Genomic DNA, 17560 nt, shown 5'->3' with positions numbered 1-17560 from the left:
CAGGATACTTGGCTTATTAAAAGCAATCTGAAAAGCTCTTTGCTGGAGCATGTAGCTGAGCGGATATAGAAACATATAAAATATTGATGTATTAATATTCTGCCCAAACTAGCCAGAATTATAAACCAACTTTAAACCTAGTTTTGTTCTGGGGTACCAAATTCTGGTTGTTTGATACATGAAGCCATAATCCATAATTCTGTCTATACTATGTAACTACTCTGCTTTGGTGATCAGTTCTGAAGTAGAAGCAAATGGTTATGCAGTACACTGCAAGTTAATTGTTATGTGTAGATCCATGCACAGCTTGAATCACTATGCAACAGTAGTCATAAGTTTAAAATTAGGGGTGGGTTTCAGAACCCTGTCAGATACTGAAAAATGAAGTTTTTTTCCTTTTATGCTGCTCCACATATCCTTTCTACTGCATCAAACCACTTCATTCTCCTTGAAATCTTTCTGCATACCATCAACTCATGTGATTCCCCTCCTTAGATTTCTCCCATAGATCCCTTTCATTCCTGGATGGTAATGGATTGCTGTGTTCTCTGCTGTGATTAGTTAACACTCTCTCAGTTTAGTATTACTCTAGCCATGTTGGGCTGAAAGAAAGTCCACTGTATAGTAGGGGAAAAAGGAATACCTCTTTAATAATCAATCAATAGACAAATTAAACTTATTGGATAAAAGTCATTCACCTATGACTTTAAACTAAAAATAATTGACTACAAAAATTACAAGAAAGTTATGCCTCCCCAAATTCTAACTTTCCAGTGTACCTAACACAGGTCCAAAATGGAATTAGTACCTACATACTACTGTATGTTCTGCTCTTCCCTTCTCCCTATGCATTTACAGGACCCGTCATGTCATTTTGTAACAGGTAGCAGTGGCAAGCCAAATGTGGCTGGTCTCCAAAAAAAAAAAGATCTGATTTGGTAACCCCAGTACTTGGCTGGAGAACACCCAGGGATAAAAAACAGGGCTGTGGCCTAAACTAGGAAATGGAAAATGCATTTCAGAAGAAAGCAAGGGATAACGACTTCCATTTTGTTGTTCAGAAGTTAAACACAACTTGGAGTATTTACTTTCACTTTCCATGTTGCCTACAATGGCCAAGAAATAATCCAGAAACAAGATGGATTTATTTACTTACTTCTTTTTTTAATCTAAATTTTCCTTCAGCCATTCTTCCCAGCAATGTTTATATCTCTATTCTAGTGCAGCTGAAAGACGCAGTATAAAATATTGACCCAAATTATGAAAATACACACTTGCACTCTAATGTTTATCCCACAGTCTGTCTTGTGATTTCGCAGAAGTGTTCTTGTCCTGATGAAGAGGTTTCGGTTTTCTACTATATTCCTGGGTTGCCAGAGCATTTTTTTCAAAAGTCTGTAGGTGTTATACTTTGACTCAGCATGACTATAAATCTAGGCTCTCTTATTCTGGAACTGGCTTACTTACTGGTAGACACTCAATCATGGCTCAGCCAGTACAGTATAGAGACATTATTGTAGTAGTATGAAAATATTTATTTATATTAATTCACTTGAACATCTCACATAGTAATCCTAGGCAGCTCACAACAACCAATAGAAACAGAGCAAACCTTCGCACCAGGTGCCAGACCTATTAGCTATCAACCTCCTGGCTCAACCCCCATCCTAGCTGGGTCTTCACAGCCTTTCAGAAGGCTAAAAGATGCAGACAATTCATTCACTTTTCTCCATCCTTCATATCCCCATCGAAGATCCTTTTTACTCCTAACAGCCTAACCATTTCTATGGCTATTTTTTTGCTTTGAATATACTTTAAAAGTTGTTATTGTTTCCCTTTCGACTTTTTACCATATGTTCCTCTTTCTTTCTTTTCATCTTAAAAACTGGTTTGCCATAGTTTGTGCTCTGCTTGTTCTCCTTGTTAGGACAGTCTTTCCGTTTCCTGAAGAAAGCCGCCTTAATTTCTATAATTTCCTGGACACGTTGGCTGCCTCTTCCTTGATCCTGCCTTTCTTACATTGTTCAGTACTGATGCAGCCTGATCCTCCCTAAACCTGCATTTATCTCTGTATATTTGTTATCTTTCTGATGGTCATAAAAGCACAACTCAGTTTTACACAGCTCAACACCACAGCTGTTTGATTTTTATCTTTAGTCACATCATTAAAAAAAAGTTTCAATTTTAAATTACTATCTGCTCAGAGCATGGGTCTATTTTATGAGTTAAAAGTGCTACAATTGTTGATAGTATCATCATCAACAATGGGATAGGATACTATTGATGACAATATGAAGCTTTCAGTGATTACGATAATAAATGTCACCCTTAATGAGAAAGAAAAAAAATTATCCCATTTGTAAATGAATAAAATTCATTAGTCTTCATGAATTCTTCAAGATGTTAAAGCATTTGGATCATATCTTTTTCATATTTTTATTCCTGATAATACTATAAATAATATACATAATAAATATGAAGAAACATGCTACTAGGAGGTAAAATTTTTCTGCGTAATACATATTTTGCCTAACAGATTTATATCTAGTGTGTTCTTGGAAATAATTACCTCTTGTGTTTTAACAACTAGGGAAAAAGCATCTCTTAGGAATAAAAGTAAATAAATATAGAAGTTCTCTCCTACCTACATATTCCTCTGCTAAAAAATGTGTTTCATCTGATTTTGTCTCCATTAATTTTACAGTGAAGCGTAACATTTTCCCCTTGGCTTGATGATTTGAGTTTCTTAGCAGCAGTCAGCTGAGAGAATTGGCAATCAAGAAGTATCTTGCTAAGAAGTTGTTGCTTCCCCTTCTCCCTCCCACCCCACCTTTCAAAGGTTCATCTTTGAAAAGCCAAGATATAAAAGCAGATACAAGGAAGAGGACTTAAATACTTAACAGTTGCTGCTTCTTGCTCTCCACCAGAGACAGAATCATGAGAGTTGATTTGCACCAGTATTTACACCACTGTGTCCATTCCTCTTTTCAGTGCAGGAATCTCAGAGAGATGCTGTCCAGCTCTGAACAGGCCCCTTGAAGGACAGCCTACCACCTCTCTGGATGATCGGTCGCACTGCTGATACTGATGACTACTGCTGTGGAACTGAACATATTTATTTCTATATCTTTTTTTGCAATGAGGTTTTTTGAGCCTAACTGGTCAGTTTCTCTACACCTGCCATACAAATGTACGAGTCCTGTACCTTCCAGTGGTGTTCATGCTCCATGCTTATAGCAACCAGGAAGAAGCAGAAGATCTACACTCTTCATGGCAATCCCTTCTTAGCTTTGCATTCTAAGAGCTGTGGTCTCAACACAACCAGAGGGCCACAAGGTGGGAGGCTACTCTAACCATTACATTAAAAGACAATTTTCCATTTTCTTATAGTGTGTCCTACTTAGCTTTATTGGTAGCGCTGCAGCATGGGGCTCATGGACAGGTCTCTTGAGCTGCTACCACTGGACAGCGACTATGTAACCTCAAGACCTTCTAGGTGAGCTTCTGCACCAATCTTTCCCTTTTGGTCAGTACATCTTCATTAAACCTCAACCAATCTATTTGCAACTAGTTCAGATGCAAGGTTGTGGAAAAGATGGCAGAACCCCACAAGTGCTAAATAATGCCACTAGATGGTGCCCAAGAACCTTTCTTTGGTTTTGATTTCTAAAGGTAAAATTTGAAATACAATGACCAGATTTTCATGACTGCTAAATCTGAGTTCACATGAAATCTACGTGAGTTTTTGATCATTTCTATTTTAAAAAAAATAGAATTGATCGACTGATTGATTGTGGAGATGCCAGCCACAGAGAACTCTCCGTTAATTTTCATATGGTTAGAAGAAAACAATATCAGTTCTAACCATTATCAAACAAGAAGCAGACGGAAACTGGGCACCTGCCAGATAGGGCTACCCAGCCCATTATATCATTTAGGCAAGAGGAAGAGGCATAAGTATTTGAACTTGGGTCTCAATATATATATAGAACTCACTTTTGTTACACACTAGTTACTGGAATTCTTTCATAATGGCTTCTCAGATTTTCTATAATAAGTTACTTATCACAAGTTTCTTGTGTGCCTGTTAAACTGGTTCCAGTTTAGTCTCCTGGAGAGAAGCCCAACATTGCCTGTGACATTGTGTGAAATCATGTACTGCTGCCCATTGTTTGAAAAAGTTGCTGGCCCTATTTTAAAGCATTAGCAACTCTAGTTCAAGTCACTTACAACCCAGCAAAATTCATGTGGCTAGTAACATCATCAAGGAGAGCAAAGTATAAAGACCTTTTCCAAATACAGTACTGTTTCCTATCAAGGACTAAATGCTCTTTGCAATACCTCTGCCTCCAAACTTGAGGGATATTCATTACTTGAACCACTTCAGTGTACATCAGTGCAAACTGGAGTGAAGATGGACTGTTCAGGATTGCTACCTGAAAGCATTTCAACAGTAATCCAAACAGAGAACAGAGGAAGAATCAGAGTTTGGAAAGCCACAGAAAGAATTATTATGGCATCTTCCCTGAAAGGAAAAAACTAAAGCACTGAAGCTGATAAATATAATGTAACATGAGGATTATAAAATGATGAATACTATACTGTAAAGGGGGGGGGGGAGAACCTAGTTCTCTAATATTGCTCTTTCCTAAAAAAAAGAAAGACAATTATTTTATGCTGTTGGTCAAAATCTGTTTTAAGAAATCAGCTTGTGGGACACTATTTAACAGGATTAAAGACCAAGCTTTTAAAAAATAAATAGAAAGACTACAAAGTGAACTTATTTGATCAGGATTAAATTATATATATTGTGGCTTCTGGTAGCTGTTAATGGAATTTCTTTATGACCAGGACTGAATGATGATGCTTTAAAGATTTGTTTATAACTGGGGAGAGATTTCTTTTGCTTTATCTCTTAGAGAAAGTGATAAGTTGCAGCACAAAATGGATTTATTTCATTAGGGTTAATAGATATATTATTATTTCTGGTAGCTCTTAATGGACTTTTGCTGATTAGGACTGAATGATGAGGTTTATAATTTGTTTATTGATAAGAGATGAATTATGGGTAGAACAGGCCTTTTTTTAATTATTGAAATACTAGAGAAGGTATTAAGTTACAGGAGTTGTTTATACTTGGCTGGAAGGAGGGGGAGTCATTTTTATATTTCTTTTTTTTTTTCCTTTTCTTCTTTCTCTCTTTTTTGCACTTTTTCTTTTTCTCACTTTTTATATTTCTCTTAGTTTGTATTACTCTTTTATCTTTGTATTTGTAAACATTAATAAAATTATTGCCAAAATAACCCTGTTTTAAGACTAGCACACATTCCATTTTATATCTAGGGAACACATAGCCAAGGAATGTTTAACTATAGGCTGGTATTACAAGGAATTTGGGGTGGAAGAGAAATTAATGTATTGAAATAGGAAATAAATCAGCAGTTAAGAGCAGGGTTTGAATAGAAACATTTCTCTGCCTCAGTAGAGAAAATACAGGGACATGCTGAAGAGGCTTTGGGCAGAGCAGACCCAAATCTTTTGCTGCCTGAGTCAGAGAACAGTTGGTGTCTCCACCCCAACTTACAAGTCAAGATGCAGAGCACCTAACCTTAGCCACATTCCTTCTGTGCCTGAGGCAGAAAAACTGCAAAAGTGTCTCACTCCACCAGGAAAAGAATACCACCCCAATATTAAATAGCAAAAGTAGCTAAGAATGTCCTGCCTTTTCATGTTCTTTTGACCCTTTGACTCAATTTCTAAAGTCTCATTTTTTAAAGCCCTGCCTTTACAAAAATATCTGTTTTTGTTGTTCGAAAACAAAATTATGCATATTTCTTTTTTCATTCTTTTTAAAAAACATTTTGCTTAAAAAATCAGAATGGGGGGTTAACTTTTGTTTAATACTAATTCATGACTTCAAACAAAATTATAATCCAAAACTGTTGTCACATCAGAAATCCTAAAACATTCCTTCTCAGCTGATTGTATCCTGCTAGCCTGGTGATTAGAACTTCAGGTGGGAAGATATGTTCCTGGAAACTGAAGCAGGAAGGCCTTTAAAATGCAAATAACTTTAAGAACAAAGTGCAAGGGGAAGAGAAGGAGAAAATTATATACAGTAGTACTGTAATGGTAGATGATCTTAAAATCACAAAGAACTCTTAGAATAGATTTGTAGCCAAAAATCCACTTCTTCTCTTTGTAGCTATTGGAATATTGATTATTGATTCCCAGTCATAATCTGTGATGCAATCTTTGAGTTCCACCTACGTAACAGAATAGTCTTCTTTAAGAGAGTGATTGTTTGCAGGTCTCTAAGTTCTCTCTGACTGAAAATAGTATTACACAAAGTTCAGACCCTTTAAACTAAAACAAGAAGATTCAGTCAGCAATTGTAAATCCATAACTAAATTCAGAAAACAGGCTCACTTGAATTCTGCTGTCAGGAACAAACCTGTAATACTGGTGAATTGTCTAACAGGCTGGTAAAGAGATTCATGGAGGAACTCTCCATGACCTTAAGTTCATATTTGTAAGGGAAACATACAAGAAATTCCTGAACAAGATACAAAAACCTGCCAGATACATCAGACTATGTGTCCATCTAACCCAATGTTTCACTAAAGGAACAGTAAAGTTTTCTGAGAAAGAAGAAACTCTACAAAGTCTTGGTTGAGATCTCTCTTACATCTACTACTTTATCTTTTCTCTCTATTTTATCTAGAAATGACAGAAATTTAATCTAGGACTTTTTGCCTGTGAAACAGATGTTCAGCCATAGGACATAGACTGTGTTTTTAAACCAGTCACAGCTATGTAAATAGCTTTGAATAATTATCACATCCTTGAAGAACTATGTTTATAACAGCATTCCCAACCTGGACTTCCTCTAGATTTGTTAAACTCCCAGCAATGCTTATGCTAGCTGGGGAATTCTGACACAGGGTCTACAAGTGTACCTGAAATCATATTCTACAATGTGCACCAGCACTGAGTTAGATCTTTAGGTCACCTAGCTCAACAGGGCACACTGTATAATAAATTCTATTGATCTAAGAGCTTTATTTTCAGAGGGTAACCTGGGTAGGCACTACATACCAGAGCTGGACAGAGCCAAAGCCAGCAACAGGTAGGAAGAAAAATAATTATGAGTAGGGAATTTTCTTCTCTCTGGGCACTGCCACACCAATACCATTTTAACATGTCAATGTCTCAAAAGAAGCTTCAAAATGATTCAGGATTGTCTGCACTTCTACCAACCTCAAAATTTTGAGAACAAGGAGCAAAGAATTTCATTTAATTGCTGTCTCAACCCAAGTTGTGACAAGCTCTGGAGTATAAAAAAAACCCTTCTCTCTTCTTCATCCAAGTCCTTACTTCATCTTCTGCATGTCTGTCTAGTTTTGTATGTGTGTTTGTATGCCTTTGAGTCAGTTTTGACTCCTGCAACTGCCTGGACAAGTCCTTGCAGTTTTCTTGGCAAGGTTTTTCAGAAATGGTTTGCCATTACCTGCTTCCTAGGCTGAGAGAGAGGGACTGGCCCAAAATCACCCACCTGATTTCATACCTAAGATGGGACTAGAACTCACAGTCTCCTGGTTTCTAGCCCAGTGCCTTTAACTACTGCACCAAACTGGCTCTCCATCTAGTTATAATCAATCAATCAATCAATCAATCACTAAATATGGGGGGAAGGAACCATCAAATCATTTTTCCACTTGAAAGATCTGCTAAAAAGACTGAAATCTAGGAGCTGGAAGGTAGAATGAGACTACGGTTTCTGCAAATAGAGAAATAGACCACCTGTAAACTCCACAGAGCTACAGTTGTTCAAAGAAGATTAATTTTACCAAAATATCACACTACAACTAATCAAAGACTAAACATATCATTTATCAGAGACAATAGTATATCATCAATATGATTTGAAGCTGATTCCAGAGTGATGTAAGTACCCTCTGATATCTCCTTTTCTTCCTCATTCATTCAGCAGGGAGGGACACATCACTATTGTCAAATGTACAAAAGAATCACTTGGAGATTAGCTTACTCAGAAGTCTTATAAAATTAGGACATAAATTACAGGGTTTTTTGTGAGGAATTACTAGGGCTTTTGTGGTGAGTTACATCCTAAGATGTTACCTATAAAGAGTCTGTATAATCCACATGAACACCACCCATGACGGTCATTGGCTCCCCTATAAAAGTTTTCAGATCAGTCTAAGTCTTGTCTGGTCAACAACAATATTTGCAGTGGCCATTTCCTCACTAGTGACTTACAGCATCTTCATAGTCTCAGCCAACCACTGCTGAAGTGATCTAAAACCTGTCCTTAGCCTTGGCTTGATGACTCTAGAAGACGATAAGTTGCCTACAGGAAAATTACCAATGAATTCAGCTTCTAATTCATGACTATGTTCCAGTTGCCAGCTCTCACCCAACAGTTCTTAAGCCCACCAATGGTCCTTTCTCCATCCAGCTACTTTTAAGATCCTCCTATTTTAAGATCTTTTAAGAGAGATTAAATCCAGGATTTATAAGTGCCTATTTCACAACTGCAATTTAAGCTAAAGCTTCAGTTATTTTCAATATATAATTTGAAAATAATGAGTCAGGAGGAGATGACCTTGGTGCTTCGAAAAATCAAAGACAATAAAAAAAAAAAGCTGGCAGAAGACAATATAGCAAGATACTTATCACTGATACCACAAGCAGGAGCTTGCAAGAACTAAGAGACAGTTATTGACAGAGAATCCTGGCAAATTTGTCCATAGGATCATAAAGAGTTGGAAGCAACTAACCACAGTAAAAATTATATAACTAAGCTAAGGATTTCCTTCTTATTGTACCTTATCCCTATAAAGTGATTAAAACCTACATGCTTTAACTGCTACTTTTAAAAATATCTTGCCAAAGAAATGGGCCCTACCTATCCAAATACACCTCCCTGTGATTTATGCATAGCACACCAGTATTCTAAAAGAGGAAAGAACAGTTCGCTCATGCGCGTGTGCGATTCTCTTCCAGTTGCAAATTTTCCATCTGGTCACTTAGCAGAGATTCATCATACAAACCATGTCAATGGCTGGCTGGTGTGGGTCTTCCGGGCTGTGTGGCCGTGTTCTTGAAGTTTTGTTTCCTAACGTTTCGCCAGCACCTGTGACCGGCATCTTCAGAGTGCAGGAGCACAGACAGGAACTGCTCCTGTCTGTGCTCCTGCACTCTGAAGATGCCGGTCACAGGTGCTGGCGAAACGTTAGGAAACAAAACTTCAAGAACACCAGCCCGGAAGACCCACACCAGCCCGGAAGACCCACACCAGCCATCGTATGCCGGCCGTGAAAGCCTTCGACAATACATGTCAATGGCTACTTTTAAGGTAGATACTTATTATATTAAATCCTAGTTCAGTCAATCCCATATAGGCCAAGATGGCTACATTTGGGCGCAGTCATTCCAGAAGGCAAGGTCACACTGCATATCTGAGCAATGTCTCTTTCTGTTCCTAGAACTGAACAATGAAAGAGGAAATGATGCAAGTCTTCCACCAACAGATTATTGTTCTACCTTTCCTCCCTGCCCCAATTACTGTACTTCAAGGCCTGAATGTGCTAGCAAGAAGGAATAAAGCTACAGAGAAGAGGTTGTTAATTAAAATGTTTAAGGGCACACTCTAAGGCTTCTTGGAAGTGGCCTGGCTTCCTTTTTGTCAGGTACAACTTTTTAGGTAACAGGAAAGATTCCATCTCTGATGGATAATAATAACAGTCAATGATAGTATCCCATCAACAAGTAATTTACATGAACTGTTTGAAAAGTTCTCCTAACTTGAAGGCTACAGAGAAGAATCTGTCCTTGCAAGATCACTCCTCCTACCACTTCAGGAGCAATCCTAAACATTTTCTCCAAAGCACTGTCAACCAAGCCAGGATTTAATTATCACAAAAAGACCATTATCTGTTCTGTAGCACTAATAGTTATCATATTTTGTTTGGTGTTTTAAACACCTGCAATTTATGTTTTCTGAAAGCAACTTTGTCCATCTTCCTAATGATCTGGCAATAACCTCAATGGAAAAACAAATTGTATTGTTTTGCACTCCGTCTAAGCTCACATGTTATTTCTAGTATAAAGCTGTCAATTTTAAGGGTTGAGACTTCTGTTCCACCATGTCACCTCCATTACCATCAGCAAATGCCAGACCAATAATATCTGTCTTCCTCATGACTTTGTTAGCTAGCCCAATTCAGCTTCCTGGGTTTTTTTTTTCTTGTAACAAATTGCAGTACAGAAATTAGCTAAAATGGGTGTGATGATCTGAAATCTGGAAGCCTGCAAACAACGTTGCAGAGAGACACAAACATCATCAGGAGTTTCCCAGATACCATGGCTAGAATGCTCGAATACCACAATGCCTTCTTCCCAGAAAACATTACTTCTCCTTTTTCATTCTCATCTTTTATAGATGCCTAAATTCCAAATCTTTCTGGGGTCCTGGGATGCCTCTGAAGTATCACAGGTAATATTCCAATTATCACAAATCCCCCCTCCGTCCAGCTTGTTAACTGCGATCCTAAGAGCTGTCATATGTGAACAGCAGAAATATACTGACCCTGAATAGGACTTCAGTCTTGATCAATGTTTTGAAAAAGACAAACCAAAAATCAAATTTCAAGGGCCGCCCACAAGGATCACAAGCAAAATAGTAGCCAGGTCAAGGGGATAGCCTCAAGAATTAAAACTCAAAAATGTGTTTTTAGCATCAGAAGAGAGCACACACACAATATTCACATCTGCTTTTTCTCCCCGCTTTCTGCGTCAGTGCAATCTAATTGTAGCAGGAGGCAGGGAAACCTCTGACTTGTTGCCGTTCTTAAAATATCACTGGGCATCGGAAACTGGTTGAGCCCAATCTACATTCTGCTTATTCCTGTGCAAAAGGGACTCTCCTTGTTTAATCAACAGCTTCTAGAAAGCAAAAGGAGGGTGGTGGTTTTTTCCTTCCTCCACAGAGCAAAAAACATTTAAAATCAGCTGTTGCAACCCAATCTAGAAATTAACTGTTACCCAACCCTGAACAGTTGTTTCCATCCAGTGTTTGAAATCTGGATTTTAAAAGACAGTGAAGAGCAACAGGACTAACAAACGGGTCTATCAGACCTCTGTGTATCCTGCCAGGGCCTTCATAACAGCTGCCATTACCTGAATTTTTACAGGCAAAACAACTTGTTACATTTAAAATGCGAGACACAGTGAGAATGCCCATGGTATATTTTGATCAAACCTATCAGGATGAAGAATCACATCACCGATTACTTCCAGAGTCATAACCTTGTTAGTCTGCTAGATCTAAAAGAACAGAATCCTTTGGCACCTTATGGACAAACTATTTATAGCATAATCCAATAACATGTTACACTATAAGAATCTTGCTTTGGAAGAATGTACCAAGGGCCACAAGGACCTAGAGGTGGAACTCAGACTTTTCTGCACCGCGACTGTGGCAGGCTAGAAAGAGCTATGTTGTCTTGATGCCGCTTGACCACTACTTCACATTGCCATAGACATACAAGATTAAGTGGCATAAGGAATCAAATAGCATTCCATCTGTTTATCCGCAGGGTTAAAAGTTTTCAAGGAATAATATAGTCTAATCCATTTGTCAGAGGACTCTTACCTGTAGTATCTGGACTGAAGGTAAGTTGAGCACACAGCTTTTGACACATGACTAGCAGAACCAAAGTCAATAACCTTGACCCTGTATGGCTGCCGAGATGGATCCACCAACATGATATTTTCTGGCTTGAGATCAGCATGGATCAAACCCAAGCTTTTCAATTTCATGAGAGCTGTGGCTACCTGCTGTAATATTGGCCTGATGTACTTAAGAGGCAATGGACTGAACTTGTTTTGCTTTAAAAAATCATACAAGTTCTGTTCTAACATCTCAAAAACCAGGCAGGTGTGGTTCTTGTGCTGGAAACATTCGTAGGCTCGGACAAAGTTGTAATCATCTGCACTTTCAGTGCTTAACCGAGCCAAGATGCTTACTTCTATCTGACCTTGCCTGGCATAAGAAGGATGGTTTTTAAGGATCTTGATGGCCACAATTTCATTGGTGCCACGTTTCCAGCATTTAACTACTTGCCCAAAGGTACCACGGCCAAGAAATTCTAATACTTCGTATGTGTTGGTCATGGAACATAGCACTTCATGTTGTACCAACTGGTAATCCCCTTCACTGTTGGAGCCACTATTTTTGGATGTGGCAGTGGACGTCGTTGTGGTGGCTACTGTGGCCCCACTGGCATTATTCTGAATCATCGGTGGATGCTCTTCAATAATCTGAACACTGCTTGTGTTCTCGATTTCCTCACTTTTCCGTTTAAGTCCACATTTTTGGTAGGTATCCAAAAGGCTCACAGTGCTTCGACGCATCAGGTTGTGTGGTCCACCCAATGCCTGCCCAGATACTGCAACCACACCAGAGGTGCTATTGGCGGATGTCACCACAATGTGCCCTGTGCTGGCTGGGAAGATGATGGTCTGCTCATAAGGGATGCTGGGGTTTGGAATCTGGAGAGAGGCATTGATGGCAGCGGCCGCTTGAGAAGATTGCACGTTTTTGCTCTGACTGTAGACCTTGCTATGTGTGCCGTACCCAGTCATATCCCAGTTAGAACTTGGTTCTACTTTTAGTTTCTTCACGCTACAGAAGGCACTTGATTGAAGAGTATGAGGGGAGAAAACTTGCACATGGGAGGCCATACCTGCATCGGGAGACAAGAGGAAATGATAATTAAGTTGTACTACTGGACAACATTAATCCCAAATTACTCAAGGTTATATACAACATTTTAACCTTTAAAACCAATAACAATACAGTTAAAATCCACAATGAACAAAAGTCACAAAATGTAAAATCCCAATAACATCTACTCAGCCAATATGTTCAGACAATGCACATCAGTATGATTGGGAAAAAAAACTGATTATGAAAAACATAAATGATGGGAGTCATCTTAAGCTATTTAGGAAAAATGTTCAGGTGTCACAAGACAACGCCCCCCCCTTCCTACTTTCTTTGCCACTCTGTTTTCTCTAGGCTATCACCAGACAAAGGAGTGATAGAGCTTTTCTGTTAATGCAAAACCTCTCATTTGTCTAGTGTCACAGAAGTTATATTTGGTTCAAGGCAGAAAATTAAGGATATCTAACTAGGTTTCTAAATACTAGCAAGGGTCACTAAATTTGAAGATAAATTTACTGATTTATTTTATTTTTATTCATTATATTTATATAGCCGCCATCTCACAAAATATGACATCTTACAAAATGTAAATGTTCCAAGATATTAGAGATCCATGGCAGGACTATCTATCAATGCAAGTGTGTGTGAGAGAGACACAGTGTTATGTGGTGGGGAAGGGTCTATATTACGACTAAAACACTGGGGAAGAGTTTAAATATTTTCACCTCAATGGCATTTTCTCAATGTAATCCTAAAAGGCTATTTGCTGCACTAGGAAAAAAGGTATTACTTGAAAATATATGTCATGAAGCTGGATTTTATTTTATCCCTCATTTGGCAACTCATGAGACATCTACTTAATGTTACTTTTATGGTTGATCAACTTGAATCAAAGCTGCCTTCCTAGCAGTGACATCATTACGAATAGATAGTAATTTAAAAAAATGAGTCAAAAGGATCCACCCAGCAGTCACAGAAAACTGAAAGAGATCAATTACTAAATCCCTGGATGATGCTGGAGCAATTAATCGTGAATTCATTATTTTATTTCTTAGCTGTGTTCATCACACTAGAGCAAAAAGCACTTGAGCCACTGAGAATAAAAACAAAGGAGTCAACGAATAAAAACTGAAGCAAAATTCACCTCAATGTAAAACATAATGAAATAACAACACAGAGACTAAAATAAGTACTGTGCGTGTCTATGGCATGAGTGTGTGTGCTTGTGTATTAGATATAAATAAAATACCACATAGAGAAAACTACTTAACGTAAGATAAGACGCCTGAGAGAGTAGAAGATATCACAGCAGTTACCAAATGGGTAGCCCTGGAGAGGATACTCCAAACGGACATCACAAAAGCTGTGCTGAATCAGCAGTTTGGGTAAGAAGAAACAAAAGAAGGTATTCCTTCAGGTTCCAAGACATGGAAGGCTTTAGAGATGAACACCTGCCATTTCAGCTGGTGTCCCCAAACAACTCAAAAGCAAGAAATACAACACAAAAGTAGCACAATATGATCATAATGGCAGTTCCCATCAATACCATAACAGTCATATTTTGTACTAATTCTAGCCTTCACAGGCAAACATACAAGCAGCATGTTTCAACATGAGATTAACAGGACACCATCATATCCAAGCTGTAGATAGCAGATTGTTGTCTAAGGAATTGAAGGCAGGTACCAGATAGTGTCTGTTGACAAAATCTAGGTTGAGATCAGCAGATGAGAAGTCTGGAAAGCACTTTTTAATCCAAGACCAGGGACAAGGTACTAGCAAAAAGCAGAAACATCAAGTAAATAAAAGACATAAATATACAGAATCTATAGAAGGGATGGGATCTCTTCCACTGCCTAGAGTCGCTTGGCAGTGAGATAGGCAGTGACAAATTGGAAATATAAATAAATAAACTCCTAATCCAGGACCTCAGGCAAGAAAAAACCTAATGAAAAAGATGAATCTAGAAGCACTCCCAATATACAAACCTGATCTTGCAGGGAAAATTCACGGCTTCCAGAACACCAGATAGATGTATTACATACTAACAGTACTTCTGTCTAGTCTGCATCCAGTTCCATTCCTAATGATGGATACTTTTCAAACATTTGACAGAGGAGAACTGTGCAAACTGACCAGGGAAGGAGGTAGTCTCATTTTCACATGATTACTTATCAGCAGGCCTACATCTGTGACCAACATATTGGCTCTGCACAATAAGTGCTGCTGGTGGCCAACAATTAAACCAGCCTATGCGCCAGCTATATCTGTCAATATCTGTCAATCCATGTGCTTTTAAAAATAAGATGACTGACCTCTTGGATAAGGATAGTACAATTATAACAAATACTCCTACAAGGTATTACTTTCCTATAACTGACTTATACTTTCAAATAATTACAGATAGGTTGGGTTCATCTGAATGGTCCCTTCTAGCTAAACAAGGACTACCTGTATAAGTTAAGTAATTGCTGTTCCAGACAGCTGTGGTGTTCACATGTTCCTGACCTGAAAATCCATAAAATCTTCTGGAGCTAAACTCAGATCAGCTCTGTTTGAAATCTTAAGTTCAATAGGAAATTTTAGCCATAAATAGGAATAGCTGCTGAGAGATCTGGGGAGAAAGGAAGAGAAACCAGAATTCACTATATTTAATTTTCCATGATTTTCCACACATGCATACTGTTCTGTGTTTCATTTATTGGCTTATAACAAATACTCCTACAATATATTAATTTCCTATAACTTATAGTTTTGAATAATTACAAATAGGTTGGGTTCATCTGAATGTTCCCTTCTAGCCAATACAGAAATCCCTTGTTATCCGTCTCCCCCTCCACAAAATTTGAAATGGCCCCTGATGGTTGGTCTGAAGTTGGGGCAAGGAAGTTGTTCAGCAATGAGAATTAACAATAAAAATAATAAACAATAAGACTGGCTTCCTCTAATTTTCATAGCTTACCGGTATAGAACTAATATCATATTTATTAATCTGATAGATGCCGAACAATATTTATTCTGCAATGTTCTTCTGACACTGATACCCTTAAGTGTAATATATAATATGTAATTAGGAGAAATTCACATATACACATATGTTTATCATTTGAAGAATGGAAAATTGAGTGACTGCTTGCACGGATAATCCTTCCTATTTCAAATACCTCAGGCAAATTTTTATTATCACTTGACATCACCCCATATACTTTTCAGAGGATATGCTTCCCACATTCAGAATTGGGTCATCAAGTTATAATAAATTTACTTTAGGCAGACACTGATGAGTAATAAAACGTTTTTTTCTTTTCTTCCCACATTTTATTATATATTATAACAAAACATAATAAGCAAAATAAGCAAAAATACAAAAGGTAAACAAACAATTACGTACTCAATTAATGAATTACAAAAACCCTAAATGGAATCAAGAATGGGGGGGGAGAAACACCCCAAAACTAAAAGAACGCAGAAAAAAAATTAGAAAACCAATATTAAGTATCTAAAAACATATATTAAATGTGTGGAAATAACTGATTTACAGTCCAGGCTTCTGTTTACTTTTCTCTTTCTTTCTTATTATCCATGATTATTAATTTTGAAGTTGCTAATACTGTTGTGTATATCTTTATTTTATCTTCTTTTAATTATTTTAGCATAGCAAAATTAATGTGATCTACTAAAATTAATTTTCAATTTATAAATTAAATGAATAAAATAATGTATAAGAAACCTAAGGCATAATATAGTTTGTTTGGTTGTGGCTATCCCTGCCATTTCATGGATTACATAGTGATATCTACAATTTCATACTGAATCCAAAATGTAAGTGTCCTCTCCTACGTCTACAAAATCTGGGCTACAAAATCCAGACAACCACTAGATGGAACAGGTCATGTTTTCTGAACCTCTTTGCCACCATCTGTATTTCGGCAGGCCTGTTGGGGTAGCGCTTTCGCCATTGCACTGTCTTCCTGGATATCAGGAATGGCCGTAATTAGGAGCTAGTCTTAAAAGGTACAGTATGGTATTTTGTGAAGATTTAGGAAGAAGTTACACTGAAGCATCTTTTGATTCTGAAGTCCGACTATATGTTTTCCCATATACGTACAACTTATGTTCTAGGGTTACACGTGAATGAATGTGATACACTAACTACTGTGATTATAACATCCTCAAGTGCCAGGCACCAAGGTTTAGTATTGCAACTGTGGAAGAACTACAAAAAGGTTGAAAAGACAAGTGAGCTTTATCGTTGATATTCATGGTGGGAGCACTTGCTAAGAAGCTACAAATGTAGGGTTTGCAACTGTGGAAAAGGGAGGCAGGCTGTTTTGGGCAAGAGTCCAGTACAACCTGGAGGTTTTAAAATAGAAAGATGGTACAGCTATTCACAAATGCACAGCTGTGTACAGGCCCTGAGAATGAGGTTTCCCAGAAAAATAGAAGACTGATCAACTATTCCCACTGTGAAAGTCTTGCTCTCAAATGTTGTCCCATGCCCCAGGTCAAAGCTGGAGATGGAGAAGAAATGCTGCAAAGTTGAGCCTATTGTTTTGAAGACACTCCTAACAGTAAAGGTGATCATACAAAAAGGTAACTCAGTACAATAGCATCCAGAAGTTACCGTCAATAACAACCCAAATTTCATAAAAGAGATAGAGAAATAAGAAGCTGAGGAATTGTCTGCTGCAGATGTCACAAATACAACCGAGGGGGGTGGGGAAAGAACTAGTTTAGCTTGGCCTTAAGGAAATTTTGTTCCTCTTCAACTCTGTATTAAGTGCCAGATATAGGGCTAGGAACATATCC

The 17560-nt window shown here is 37.9% G+C and overlaps 1 protein-coding gene across 3 annotated transcripts in view; it reads right to left on the bottom strand.

Annotated features, from left to right (window-relative positions):
* Positions 1-17560, bottom strand: part of HIPK2 (homeodomain interacting protein kinase 2) — a 152038-nt gene that overhangs the window by 78465 nt on the left and 56013 nt on the right. For all 3 annotated transcript variants that reach the window (XM_088141120.1, XM_088141119.1, XM_007419955.4), the window contains one exon: positions 11678-12770. In XM_088141120.1, the coding sequence (XP_087997246.1) occupies positions 11678-12770 (1093 nt within the window). The remainder of the gene's footprint in view (positions 1-11677; positions 12771-17560) is intronic.

The sequence above is a fragment of the Python bivittatus genome, unplaced genomic scaffold (assembly GCF_059951505.1).
Source record: "Python bivittatus isolate LINGU-HERP-01145 unplaced genomic scaffold, Pbiv_v1 ctg000330_np1212, whole genome shotgun sequence".
Lineage (NCBI taxonomy): Eukaryota > Metazoa > Chordata > Lepidosauria > Squamata > Pythonidae > Python > Python bivittatus.
This window is presented reverse-complemented; position numbering and strand designations above follow the sequence as displayed.